General features: G+C 42.8%; 1 protein-coding gene across 1 annotated transcript; it reads right to left on the bottom strand.

Moving 5' to 3' along the window:
• Nucleotides 1–586: 586 nt before the first annotated feature.
• On the bottom strand, nucleotides 587–12739 carry GJA1 (gap junction protein alpha 1). Its single transcript, XM_077162780.1, has 2 exons — nucleotides 12502–12739; nucleotides 587–3512 (listed from the first exon to the last, which is right to left on the bottom strand). Exon 2 carries the CDS (start codon nucleotides 3494–3496, stop codon nucleotides 2348–2350), a length of 1149 nt encoding a protein of 382 aa, XP_077018895.1. The 5' UTR covers nucleotides 3497–3512; nucleotides 12502–12739; the 3' UTR covers nucleotides 587–2347.
• Between the last annotated feature and the right edge of the window lie 600 nt (nucleotides 12740–13339).

Genomic DNA, 13339 nt, shown 5'->3' with positions numbered 1-13339 from the left:
CTGAATCCCTTGACTTGAGGCAATTTACATGATCCGTTTATACCCTGCCCAATCCACCTCCACCCTCAATGCCCAAAAGAAGCAATGGAACTGGACTAGACCTTATGGCTCAGTAACTTGCTTGCTTTGTGGATGTTTGTGTGAGCAATTATAATTCTGCTTCTTTTGACAGGTTGATTTTGCCTTAGATGGTAAGTACGTGTCTTGGAACCTTTTGTAGGTCCACTTCTTTCTTTCGCTCCTGCACATAACTGTACGAAAACTGACCCTTTTCCTATTTATTTCCAGGAGGCTCTGCAGCTTAAAATTTTCAGCATTCTTTTCTTCCAGTGCTTACTTCTGTTACATATAGGTTTATATTACCTTAAACCCTACCATTCCATTAATATTATATTCCAAATTCAGCACTTGAATACTTCACCATAGTTAAAAAATCCCCAAATCTTAAAAACTGATGTTACACTGAAAATATTTGATATTGTACTAAAAGATTCCTGAAAATGTGGATTCGCACAAATCCTCATAAACAGAAATGTCTTTGAAAATTGAATATATTAAATAAAATAATCACACAGAATAAAGAGGCTATCTTTATACTAAATTAAAACTTTATTGAATAAAGGACACTTTCCAGAACACATGATCTGATGGGCCACATTACATGCAATGAAGCTGAACATGACAGTAGTTTAACATGGAATGTCAAACAAATTAGTCCTTCTCATTGTACAAAACTGTTTACGCAGCTGACTCGCAGGAAGCATGATATTCAGTATTTTCACCAATCATCTGTGATGAGTTTAAAACTGGTATTTGAAGAAACTGGTGATTTCTTTAGCATATATTTCAAATAAATTAGTTACATGTGTACTACTGAAACCTCTTTCAACCTCTCTTGCATTCCAAATAAAACCTAGTGCAAACATCAAGGCTGCTGGTCACTCCAAAAGATTGTAACAGAACACAGGTTCTGGATGAAGGTGTAATAAGGTCAAAACCAAGAATACCAGTTACTGCAAAATTCATGTAGGCACATGTAATAGTTCACTCTAAGCATTTCTTCTAAGTTTCTCACATTAATGACTAAAGCCTGTTTACAGTACTAAAATTCTATCATTCAAGCATCAATGATTACATTTCAGAAAAAAATCATCCATGTCAGCTATAGCATTACTGCTATATTCTAAAAAAAAAGAGAAAACAGAAAAAAGAATTGTAATCAACTAAACCAATATCCATAATAGGATACATGGGGAAAACTCATTTTGGGGGGAGGATGGGGGGGAAATGGGACAAAAAAGAAGTGTGCTTTACTTGCACAGCAGGAATCATATAATGTAAACACCATATTGGCCCACACCACAAGATCTATGAGAAAGGTTCATATCGGAACAGTGTGTGTGCATGAATTTCAAATCTGTGTTTGTGAGTTTATACTGCATCTGCTTGTACCAATACATGACAAATGAGACACACTTCTTCCACACAAACACACATGCCCTACATGTGACTGTTCACTATTGAGCACGGCTGGTCTCCCTGACACTAACTCAAAAAAAAAAAAAAAAAAAAAAGTTAAGTGATGTCCAAACTGTTTTTCAAATGCTTACAGAAATCATTAGATGAACGTAAATAGTTGAGGAATGATGACAGGGAAGTGGTGGTGATGATATAATGCAAGTGGATGTAGGAGAGAATGTACGGAGAACTGGCTGAGCTTTGCGAGTGCATGGAAAGTCTCTCTGTGGGCTTTGTCTGAACATTTAGCTGATACCAAGACTAAAAAATAGAGTAGCGCAAATCCATTGACACCTGGAGTGTCAGACCTGGAAAGCTCACCTTCAAAGTGCAAACTTGAACAATGGAATGTTTTAACAGGGACACAGGATAATCCTCTAGCTTTTTCTTGTTGAAAAGAAATAAAATGTTCAGCAAGAATTTTTTTTTTCCTGGCAAAGATTATTTCAGTTCACTGTAAAACAACTATCACCCACTCTTTCACATACACAAAACCACTCTAGGAAGGGGCAGGGAGGGGTGTCGGGGAGAAGAAGCCCTTAGCCTATGTATCACCTAATGCATCTTGATTTAGAATTTTAAGTTCTTTGAATCATCTACTTTAAATAGCAACATGTACCTCCCTTAACTCCTCCCTGACCCCCCACCCATCCCAGACAACCCAATTAACCCCTGTATTCTAACGTGTTTGTTTTCTAAGCCTCTCACCGAGGCTGTGGAGTACCACCTGTACTGGAAGAAAATTCACACCTAAGGTGCCCCACCGACAGCACCTCCCCCGCCCCCACCCGCTGCTGCCGAGGGGAGGTGGCTGCTCTAGGGCGGGTGACTAGATCTCCAGGTCATCGGGCCGGGGCCTGCTGCTGGCGCGACTGCTGGCTCTGCTGGAAGGCCGCTGGTCCACCAGGGCGAGAGGCTGCAGTTCGTGCCCGGCGGCTAGTTTTTTGGAATTCTGGTTATCATCTGGGAAATCAAAAGGCTGTGCGTGGGAGTTAGAGATGGTGCTTCCTGCCTGCCCCATCCGGTTCTGCTCGGCGCTGTAATTGGCCCAGTTTTGCTCGCTCGCTTGTTTGTTGTAGTTGCGGCAGGACGAATTGTTTCTGTCGCCGGTGACCAGCTTGTACCCGGGGGGAGACATGGGCGAGAGCGGGGCGGTGGGTGAGGAGCAGCCATTAAAGTAGGCGTATTTGGGAGAGCCACAGTCTTTGGCGGGGCTCAGGGGGCCGGTGGTGGCGTGATAAGGGTCGCTCTTCCCCTTCACGCGATCCTTGACGCCCTTGAAGAAGACGTAGAAGAGCTCGATGATGTTCAAGGCCAGAGACACCAAGGACACGACCAGCATGAAGATGATGAAGATGGTCTTCTCCGTGGGCCGAGAGAGGAAACAATCCACCTGATGCGGGCAGGGGGCTCTTTTGCAAGTGTAGACGGCGCTCAGGCTGAAGCCATAGATGTACCACTGGATCAGCAAGAAGGCCACTTCGAAGATGGACTTGAACAGGATGCTGATGATGTACGTACGCAGCAAGCCCCCTCGCATCTTCACCTTCCCGTGCTCTTCGATCCCATACTTGAACTTCTTGATCTCAATCTGCTTCAAGTGCATCTCCACGTTGGCGCCATCGGTTTGGGCCACCTTGAGCTCCTCTTCCTTCTTGTTCAGTTTCTCCTCTTTCCGCATCACATAGAACACGTGGGCCAGGTACAGGAGCGTGGGCACGGACACAAATATGATCTGCAGGACCCAGAAGCGCACGTGAGAGATAGGGAAGGACTTGTCATAGCAGACGTTCTCGCAACCGGGTTGCTGAGTGTTACAACGAAAGGCAGACTGCTCGTCACCCCAGGCCGACTCCACCGCCGTCCCCAGCAGCAGGATTCGGAAGATGAAAAGGACAGAGAGCCACACCTTCCCTCCAGCCGTGGAATAGGCTTGGACCTTGTCAAGGAGTTTGCCTAAGGCACTCCAGTCACCCATGTTGCCTGGGCGCCGACTGAAAAGAAACAAAAAGACAACTCAATGATCACAGAGCTCACAGTTTTAGTTCACGAGGTAGTCCATTTTAGCTGACAGCCAAAGTACTCTAAAAGGTCTCCTATCCTCTGGTAGTTTTCCAATAAAAAAAAAAAAAGAAAAAAGAAAAAAAAAGAGACAACTCTTCCTCTCCTGTTTCCCGCCCCACAAAAGGATCTCACAGTTTTCTTGACATAAAGTAAGTCTTAGAAGTCAGCAGGAGCTTGCGGCACAGAGTGAATTGCAATTTGAACCTGAGAAGATGTATTGCTTGTCTAACCAGTGGCTTGCCATGTGACTTGAGAAGCTGTCTGTGCTGGGTGCCTGTGCTTATTTTATCTGTCTGATAAATGAGGACAGTGCTTGCCTGGTAGAGCTTTGTCTGGGATACATGCCTAAGCACAAGGCTGATGTGTTATTCAAAGCACAGGTATCTAGGAACTGATGAACACACACACAAAACCTTAACCACGATCTTTATATTACCATATTACCATTTTATTCCTAGTTTTTCTCAAAATCGTTCATTCCCTTTTGGTGTATCGAGTATATTTTATGCATACTCTATAATAGTCATTTATACTTCCGTTTCTTCTTAAGCACAATAACTTATGAGGTTCAGTAAGCCTGTGTTGTCTCAAAATAAAAAAAATGTTGTACTGAAATACTCCATTTTGACAAAGCATGTCATTATCATGAGGAATATAACTTCCCAAACAAAAATTATATACACATCACAATGTTGAAACTGAATTTGTCCCAGTACTAACTATATATGTGTGTACATACATACACACACACATTTATATATTTATTTTTGGGGGTGCATGGGCTGGGAATCAAACCCAGGTTTCCTGCATGGCAGGTGAATCAATACCAATTATAGCATGGGAAATTTTAAAAGACCATTTTTGAGGGCTTTCTCCAGCCAAAACTGATTCGTTTTCATGTTTTGATTACTGCACATTTTAAAGTTCTCTTACTGGGCTTTGGGCCCTCACCCAGTATATTTAATCTAACTTCAGACCCATACCTACATGATTTAAGTCTAGGACAGTCCCATAATTGGACTAAGTCTGTAGAGCTGATGGGAATCCCCAAAGCTAATGATTTAGACCAATTCATACTTTTAATTGGTAACAATCGCCTTAATTGATGAAAAAAACTGAGTTCCAAGGGGTACAGGAACTATTCAGCTACCCTTAGAACCGCAAGATTCAAGAGCTCATGAGCCCCAGGCCAACGCTTTCTAAATTTTATCACACCGGTTTTAAAATTACAGCAACACTGGGGCAGAGCTAGAAATGTTTCCATTCTTTGGTATATAAAATTCTAGGCAGGGCTGGAGGCTGGGAGAAATGAATAACATGATCTGTAGCAGGCATAGACAACATAGGCTAGTTTTCAGCAGAGAGTAGTAATTGGAGGGTTTAAACAAGAATGAAGTAGTCAAAGATTATTTAATAATTAAAAACAAAGAAAGCACAGACTTCCCAGGAGCTTGGTCATGAATTTTAAATAGTGTAACTAAAAGTAGGATTATGTTGGTTTCTGGGAAACATGTTCACAATCTGAATCTAAAGGAGTTTCTTATGGAGTGTTAAACTATGGGCCGAATTCTCTTTGTGGGAAGTAAAGGAAAATCCAGGGGAGCCTTCTTCCCTTCCATACAACATTACATTTCTGGCTACAGAGGCCATGAGAAAATGAAGTGGAAATCTGGCCTGGGATTTCCTGGATGCAACAAAGAAGAGATAACTGATCTATAAAACTAAGGAATGCACCAGCTATCTAAATCAGCAGCTGAAGAGATATCTCGGATGGACTCGCTGAGCAGGCCATCACAATAATGCTCTCTCAGTGGTCATAAAAAAAGAAGCCACCCTTCTTTTACGGAGGGCCATTTTAGATTCTGAAGGTGACAAGTTAGATAAGAACTCAGTGTATGAAAAGAACAGGTCAGACCAGAACAAAGGGTTGGAGGTCTGAGAGTTAAAAAGCCAAGGGAAGGCTCGAAGTGAGGGGCAGTAATTTAGCTTTGGTGGAGTTTGATGGTGTGAGAATGTACACAGGAAAAAAAAAATCTAGAACTTAACAGAAAATATTAGACTGGCAATGAACAAGCGTTGTCCATGAGGGCCAAGCAAACATAACAGAATATTTGGAGCTCTATCAATACACAGTTTCTATGTGATGATGTGTAAATTGGCCCTAATTCTGTTTGTAGAGAATTACTGTATTTTGGCTGTGTCATCTGCTTTTGCTCAGAGACACTCCAATTGTTGGGGGACAGGATAAGCAACAAAAACAACCAAGTAAATTAAGTATAAAATGATAAACTGCTTACATACATCTCAACACATCCCTGCAAAAACAGAGCTCAAGACAGACTTATCATGTTTTGAAATATGACTGGACAGAGAAGTTATCAACTTAGCATCATTCAAAGTAAAAATGTGATCATGTGGATGCTTTTTGGCAATTGATTACTAAGTTTCTTTACATCCTATGGAAAATAAAATTCTGAGATCCCACAAAAATGCCCCACAGTTCTATAGTATGTGAATTAGGTCACAGTGCACTTCTCTCTGTAGTTCCTGTGTAATACATTGGCAATTTAATTGGAAAGTTGCCTTTTCTTTAACCACCCGCGCAGTCATCTGCATTAATGTGTTATACTCTTTCATCTGGACAAGATGTTACCTGCCAGCACCACTATCAGAGGGACCATCAGATAATGTTTCATGTGATGGCTAAGAGTGCTTAAGACTCAAAAAAAACAGGTTACCTTTTTTGAGGAGTTGTTCATTTTGTTAAGAATGATAAGTTCTACCAACAGGTTGTCCCCACCACCCCTGTTCATATTTTCATTTTTCCAAGAAGTCTTAGTTGCAAAATTCATGTCCTTTTTACAAGGAAAGGGCATATTATATGTATACAGAATTCTTGGCATTGACTTACAGATCTTGCCAGACCATATTCCAGATTTGGGGAAGTGGGAAGGCCACGGTGGCTGCAAGTATATCACCTAATCCTTCCTGCCTTTAGCTCTAGGGTCCCGAGTTGGAATTCTGCAAGCAGACCAAGGTGTAGGGAACCCGGCTGTGCAATTTCTTGCTAGGAGCAGAGACAGACTTGCCAGCAGCCGAGCACCCCTCTGGTGCTGTGTCCCACGTTCCGGTGCTCTTTATGGGCCCCTAGTCTAAATGGCAAAAGCCATGAGTCCCCGTGGATGACCTGAGGCCTCTCCTGTTCCTTTTCAGTGCTCTCTGAGCTGCATCACAGCCACTTGACAGAATATGTTCCTGGTCCTCACCAGTCTGGGTAAATCTGAATTTCTGCAAGTGGGACCTGGGAAATGAGTTTTTTTTTTAACAAATGCCCTCCCTAGGTGATTCTGAAGCTAATTTTGGGGAAGAAGGCAAATGAAGAAATACTCACATTTTCCTGTTCAAACTATTTGAGGGTGGGGAAATGTTAGGAGAGGAAAGGGGTACAGAAAAGTGCCCAGAAAGGTCAAGGAGCCCAGTATGGGAGGCTCTGCTCAGGGCACCCTAGAGCTGAGCTCACCCCTGGCTCCACAGCCCCTTTACCTACACTTCTGTGCTCCCCGAAACTTCCTGGAAATAAAGTGTCAATTAAAAAGTACACTTGACTCTCCTTTTGCCAGGGTCTTTAAAAAACAAATCACCGCACCAAAGCTGCAGCCAAGTCTCTTCGGGTTATTTATGTGCCAATACTTACTAGGAGAATTAGAGAATACTTTACTTTCAATTTTAACGATTTTCCCAAGAGAGCACAAATATAAAGAGTGGGAACTTAAAGAAATAAACAGGATGACTGAAAACTAAAGCGAGATTTGATATGTATCACCTTTTAATGACTGAAAGCAATCACTTAAGGAAGATAAAATAAAAGTCATTAATATTTGAAAATAAAATCATGAAGTCTAAAAATGCAAAAGGAAATGTTTATGGAGGTTCCTGATCAAATTATGGAATGGATTTCTTAAGGGAAGCTGTGCTCATCAGTAAATACTATAGACTCTATCTTCAAAACATAACCAGACATTGACTGGTTCTCACACGAACCATGCTCTTAGCTTGTCTCAACCAGCGACCACTCACTTCAGGCTTCAAGTCACTAGCCTGGTCAGCTTGCCAACCTTGAGCTACTCCAAAAGAAAAGTGTCAACCTGAAAAAAAAAACTAACCAATAAAACTAAATCTTTCTGTGACAGCTCGGCTCCCTCCATGTGGCTCATTTTCTCACCTCACCAGTCAAGTTTCTTGACCACCAAGTATGAAATAGCAGTACCCTTCCCCAGGCTGTCCCTTGCTACCCCCTGCCCCCTCTGTTTTACTTGTTTACTGTTTGTCTCCCTTCATGAGCAGGATTTATTTCTATCCTCCTTCCTCCACTGGAATGCTAGCTCCATAGAGGGGTTTGCTGTCAAGAGTTAAGAGTTGCTCAATAATTACCTGAGGAATGAATAAACTATGCCTGTAGGAAAAAAATACTGTGAAAAAAGAGGACCAGGTTTTACCTGTTTTGGGTTATTCTTGGGATTCTCTTAATTCTAGTGAATCTTCTTGCCACAGGCCTCTTAGAATTAATTCCAAACTTTTGAAAGTTTCAAACTAGTTGAAAAGGGAACTTCCACGATAAAAATTAGTACTGTGAGCATTCATACTGCCTCGACTGTTCAATTTTCAAGTGACAAATGTTGAAACCTGATGTTTCTGTGGAAACATCATGCTTCAAATGATTTGAGTAGGCAGTATAACTGAAGTAAGAAAAGAGCTGTTTTAATAGTTTCTTAAATGTGTTAATTAAGATTGGTAAAGCTGAAGCTCTGAAGGGAAGAGCAAGCTGATATCAACCCTGGTTAATTTTACAGCATCATATAGTCTGAGCCTATGTGGGCAGGTAAGTGATTTGAATTGGATGCCATGGAAGATATTTCCTGAGTGAAAAACCAGTTCATCAGATAATACCCAAACCTTTGTTTCCTTATGCCCATACCGGTAGCCTAACTTTATGGTAGTGCACCAAATATACTGCATGTAAACGTCTACTCTATTTAAAATTTCTGCCTCATGGCTTTCTGATTAAAGAATGACACATTTCTGCAGGTATTTGATGTGAGGCATTGAACGGACTAAAGTTTCTTTTGAAGAAAAACACATGCTAATAAGTCTTTCCCTGGCTTTCATCCCTTCTCTTCAAAGGCAATCTACATCAGTGTCCACTGAAGGAGAAGGGAGGGGGATTTAAGGAGTGGGGGATGGAGGCGGGCAATTCCATCCAAAGGCAGGATGGGGCCCACCCATAGAGGCAACCCCCTCCCCTAGGATTTCAGCTAATACTGAACATACCCCCTAACACTTGAGGGGTACTGGAGGAGAAACCCAAGAATCTCTGCATTAGCGATTGGCTACAGGTTAAAGCCATATTGTTCAACTGTGATCTGATGAACTTATAAAAAACAAAACTATTTTCTACCACTTCTTGGTGCCCCCTCTCACCTCCAAATGGCCTATTTTTATTGAACAGACTGGTTACTTTGTCATCAGAGACTCACCCTTAGGGCTGCCCTGAGTATTAAGGGCACTATCTTCTGCAGTGAGCACCTAATGAGATAAGTCACGCATATGACGCTCTTAGAACTAAGTTTAGCTACCGCTCTTCAAAAGATTTTTAGATATAGCTCATTTGTTTTCTAATTTTGGCATCTTTTCTTTAGCCAAATAGCATCTTAAGAAATGTTAAAATGTTCCTAATGGTGACCAAAATTTGTCTTCAAGATGACTGTTTAAATCACTACAATATTGCTTTTTTTCCCAATCCCATAACAGCATTCACCCTTTAACAACTGATAAGGAGAAAAGACCATGAAGTATGTGGTTTCTATCCAGACTACTCCCCAAATCTCCTATGGAATGTATCTGGCCCACAGAAATTCTAAAAAAAAAAAAGGGGACACTTCACTTTATTCTCATGAATCTTACACATTCCATTAAAAAATAATTCTAGAGATTCTAAGGCCACTGATATATGAAAACAACAGCATGCTTTCAGTCTCTGAATTTTGGCCAAAGACTATCTGTATAAATATAGGCAAAGTGGAGAGAAATCAGGCAGTTATCCCTAGAATTAAAAAAAAAATAAATAACCTCTCAGAGGAGGAACTTTGGGCTTTTTTCTTTTTTTAATTAACTTGATTACCCATATTGAATATTGATATTAATCAAACATTGCTAGGTATTGGCTGTTCTTTACAGAAGTGAAGTGGTGCGTGTGTGTGCGTAAACTCAGTCTGCAACCACGGAGGTCCCTGCGGGGAAGTGCGGGCAGCAGGAAAGGCGGAGTAGAAGGAATTAATCCCTGGTGACCTTCCTAGCATTCCTGGCCGCGGGGGATCCCATACAAAGGCCGCGAGGCATCCCAGGTTACACTCCCGGATAACAGATGAGAAAAGGAAGTGAACGCGCTGCGTGAGCCTTCCCTCCTCCATGCAGGAACTGCCAACAGCTAAATAACGAAACGCCCTGACTGTCCGAGAAGCCACCCTTCTCACAGGGCTGCTGCGAGGGTCACTGAAACCGATTCCCAAGGACAGTCACCACTGCAGACCGCCCAGGTGTGGTGAGGGGTTTACCAGGGAGGAGAGCAGTCCACAGCCGCACTCTCCAGGCCTGGGGGACAGACTGACCTTGGAGAAGCGTGGCTATGTCCACGCACGGGGTGGACCTGTCGGTGGGGAGTGCAGGGCAGCATTTGCCTCCTGCTCTTCCTGATTTTGGGTGAATGCGGCCTATCCATAGGAAGACACGGAGACTTTAATAGTCGATTTCCTAAATGCTACGGAGCACCTCACGCTGGGTTCAAGCGCGCCCAGTTTTTCAAAGGTGAGAGTCAACATCTCATTACTGACTTCATTCGGAGAGCCGAAGTAATGGAACACAAGTCCACCTGGGGCCTAGCTATTGCCACCACATTTTACGGTTCTCCTGCTTCCACTCCCCCACTTTAGTCCTTGCAGACGGAAAAAGAGGCACGCCTTGGGGGGCAATGGCTATGATGTGGCGGGTGCAGGGGACCTTATCGACCGCTTTATCAGAGATGCTGAGCAAATATTTGGGAGGCAACTCGGAGCGCCGCCGCTCTGCTGCTTGGAACCCGAGGTCTGGGTTTCCAAATTCTCAATCAAACACCGACGGGCTTTTGGGTGCGTCATTGTCCCCGGCTTTGTTTCATTGAGGACTTTTACCGCCCGCCCCCGACCCCTCCCACCCCCCCTCGCTCTGGGGAAGTTTCGAGAACTTCCAGGAGAGTTGCAAGTGCAATGTAAGCACAATTCCCAAGGTATTCACGTTTCTTTTCCTACGTCTATATCGCAGCGTTCTTCAAGTTTAAATTAAAAAAAAAAAAAAGGGCAGCGCGGATGGGAGGGTGAGAGGGGTGGGTAATTAGATGGACAAATTTAAATTAATCCCTGGCTCCTCTTTTACCGTTTGGCTCGAAGCCCCCCCCCCATCCCCCCCCATTCCTCCCCCCCCAACTCCCGCCTCCTCTTAGGAATCAGAGGTCGGATCCGCGCCGGGTTTGACTCGTATGGCTTGGAGGGAAACATCTCTGCAAACATCTCAAACCCGGAGGCTCGAGAGGCGCGGAGTCCCGGGCGCAGCGGGCGGATGCTAAGATGGCAGGAGGCGCCCCGGGCCGCCCGCCCCGGCAAAGGGCTCATTTTTTATTGCCTTTCGGGATAAGCTGGTGCAAAAACTTCAAACTGCAGGGTCACGCCAAGAATTTAAGCTAATTACTTTAGTCTGTGACTCAAGACAGAGCAGAGAAAACCCTTACCGGGCAGGAAATGCATGGTTGCATTTATGGCTAACAGAATGTGTGTTACCAATAAGAGCATTGAGGAAATCGAATCCTTTTGCCAGCAAACCAGTGTAACTTTTGTTTACGTGCAGGCACCCTGGCAGCTCTAACTCTTAAAAAGTTGCCCAGAGCTCGGAAATCTGTTGCAGGTTCCGGTAGGCGGAAGAGAAAGGGGAAAGCTCAGCTCCCTCCAAGGGCGCTATTTAAGAAACTTTGTTTTCCTAGTCTTTCTAGGAGCTCCCGTTTCTGGAGACGGTTCTGGAAACGCACCCAGAGGTACATTTTTTTTAAACGTCTGTTCTCCACTGCCTACTCAAGTGAGTAAGTAACCACCACCCATTCAAGGGACTTCCATCTCCTGAATTGCCAACGTGGTCGAGAGAAAAACCTTGCTCTCCCCGGGGTCTCAAAGCTTGCCATAGTGGCAGCTAATAGAAAGTAGCTGTACACTCTTGTTTAAAAACAAAACAAGTTAATCTTACAACTCCAGTTGTATACCTTTTTGTTAAATGAGGAGAAATTCTAGGAAGAGACCACGTGGAAAGTCAAGTAACCACAGTGTTTTTAACAAAGCACTTTGTGAAGGTTTGCTTTGCAAGGCTGTAGAACCTCAATGAAGATTTCCATATGAAGAACCACAAAGAGTACAGTTCTGTAGGAAGCAGACTAAAAGCAAATCTGCACTTTGATTTTTAGAGATGCTGCCAATCAAGTCCCAGCTCAGATCCCCGGATCCCCAGACAAATGACTACACATCTAGACTATTACCGATAACAAAAAAAAGTAAAGTTATAGTCTAAGAAAATCATACTTTTAAATGAAAAGCCAAATATCCAGTAAACTAGCTTTTTCTTCTAATCGGAAAAGTCTGGACCTTATTTAACCTGTTGCATCATTAATAGAAACGTTTTACCAGTCGAAATAAGCATTCAGTTTTAACTTTAAAACTGGAAATGCTTTCTAAGTTCATCATTGCATTTACAGTATCATAAATCGAAGCTACGTGTTAGCACTTAAAAACTTCAGAAAAGTTTACTTGTAGCAAAAGAAACCAATAGGTAAAGTGTTGTAAAACTTACTCTTTCGCTTAAAAGAAGTGAAGCAGGCACGCCAAGTGATTGAAGTCCTTGGAGGATGAAGTAAAATGAGAAATTAAGTTCAGGCACTCAAACCTGTCTATTTAAAGTTTAAAAGTCTGCTGCTGTTTGGTCTTTTCCTCACTCCTTCCCCCTAATGAAAGAAAAGTGCTGATACCTCGTAAAAGCTTTTTTCTAACTTGGAGCGCAGAGCTTTTAAAAGTTTCAAGCCACTGACTCAAGCAGGAGGAGGGGCTAGAAGAGAGGGGAGGGAAAAAGGAAAGAGGGGGAGGAGGGTGGGGAGGACGCTGGAAACGTGGAAGGGTGGCTGAGAAGCGCCTAGAGCAGTAGCCAGGACCAGATAAAGTTGTGGTTTAAAGTTGCTGACAAGAAAAAACAAAAAGACATTAGGGACGTGACGGACTTTGCGTTGAGTTACTCCTTCCAGAGAGCCATGACTGGGTTGAGCCAAGAAAGGCCAGGGCCAATTTTTTCTTAAACTCTGTATTTTATAATAGTTCAACCTTTTCTAAAATAAAAGGAAAATATTTTAGAGTGTATAAAAGTGGTGGAAAAAGATACAGCCAGTGTAAAATTTTTTCATCTTGGGGAAGGTGTGTGCAGTTAGAGGTGGGTGTGGCTGTACTATTTGAGGATTGAATTCTTTTCCCCTTAATTTAAGCAGAGACCGTCAACCAAGGAAATAGTGAGGATGGGGGAGGGACATCAAAAAAGGACACTGTGAATATCCGTCCCGTGTTTCCTTTATTTTAGCAGAATGAAAATTGATAATATATAGCATATATATAATCAGCTTTTTTGACTGTGAATATAGCTGATC

Source organism: Tamandua tetradactyla, chromosome 5 (assembly GCF_023851605.1).
Source record: "Tamandua tetradactyla isolate mTamTet1 chromosome 5, mTamTet1.pri, whole genome shotgun sequence".
In the NCBI taxonomy this organism is placed as follows: Eukaryota; Metazoa; Chordata; class Mammalia; order Pilosa; family Myrmecophagidae; genus Tamandua; species Tamandua tetradactyla.
The sequence above is the reverse complement of the archived record's forward strand: the minus strand, read 5'-3'. Positions and strand labels throughout refer to the sequence as shown.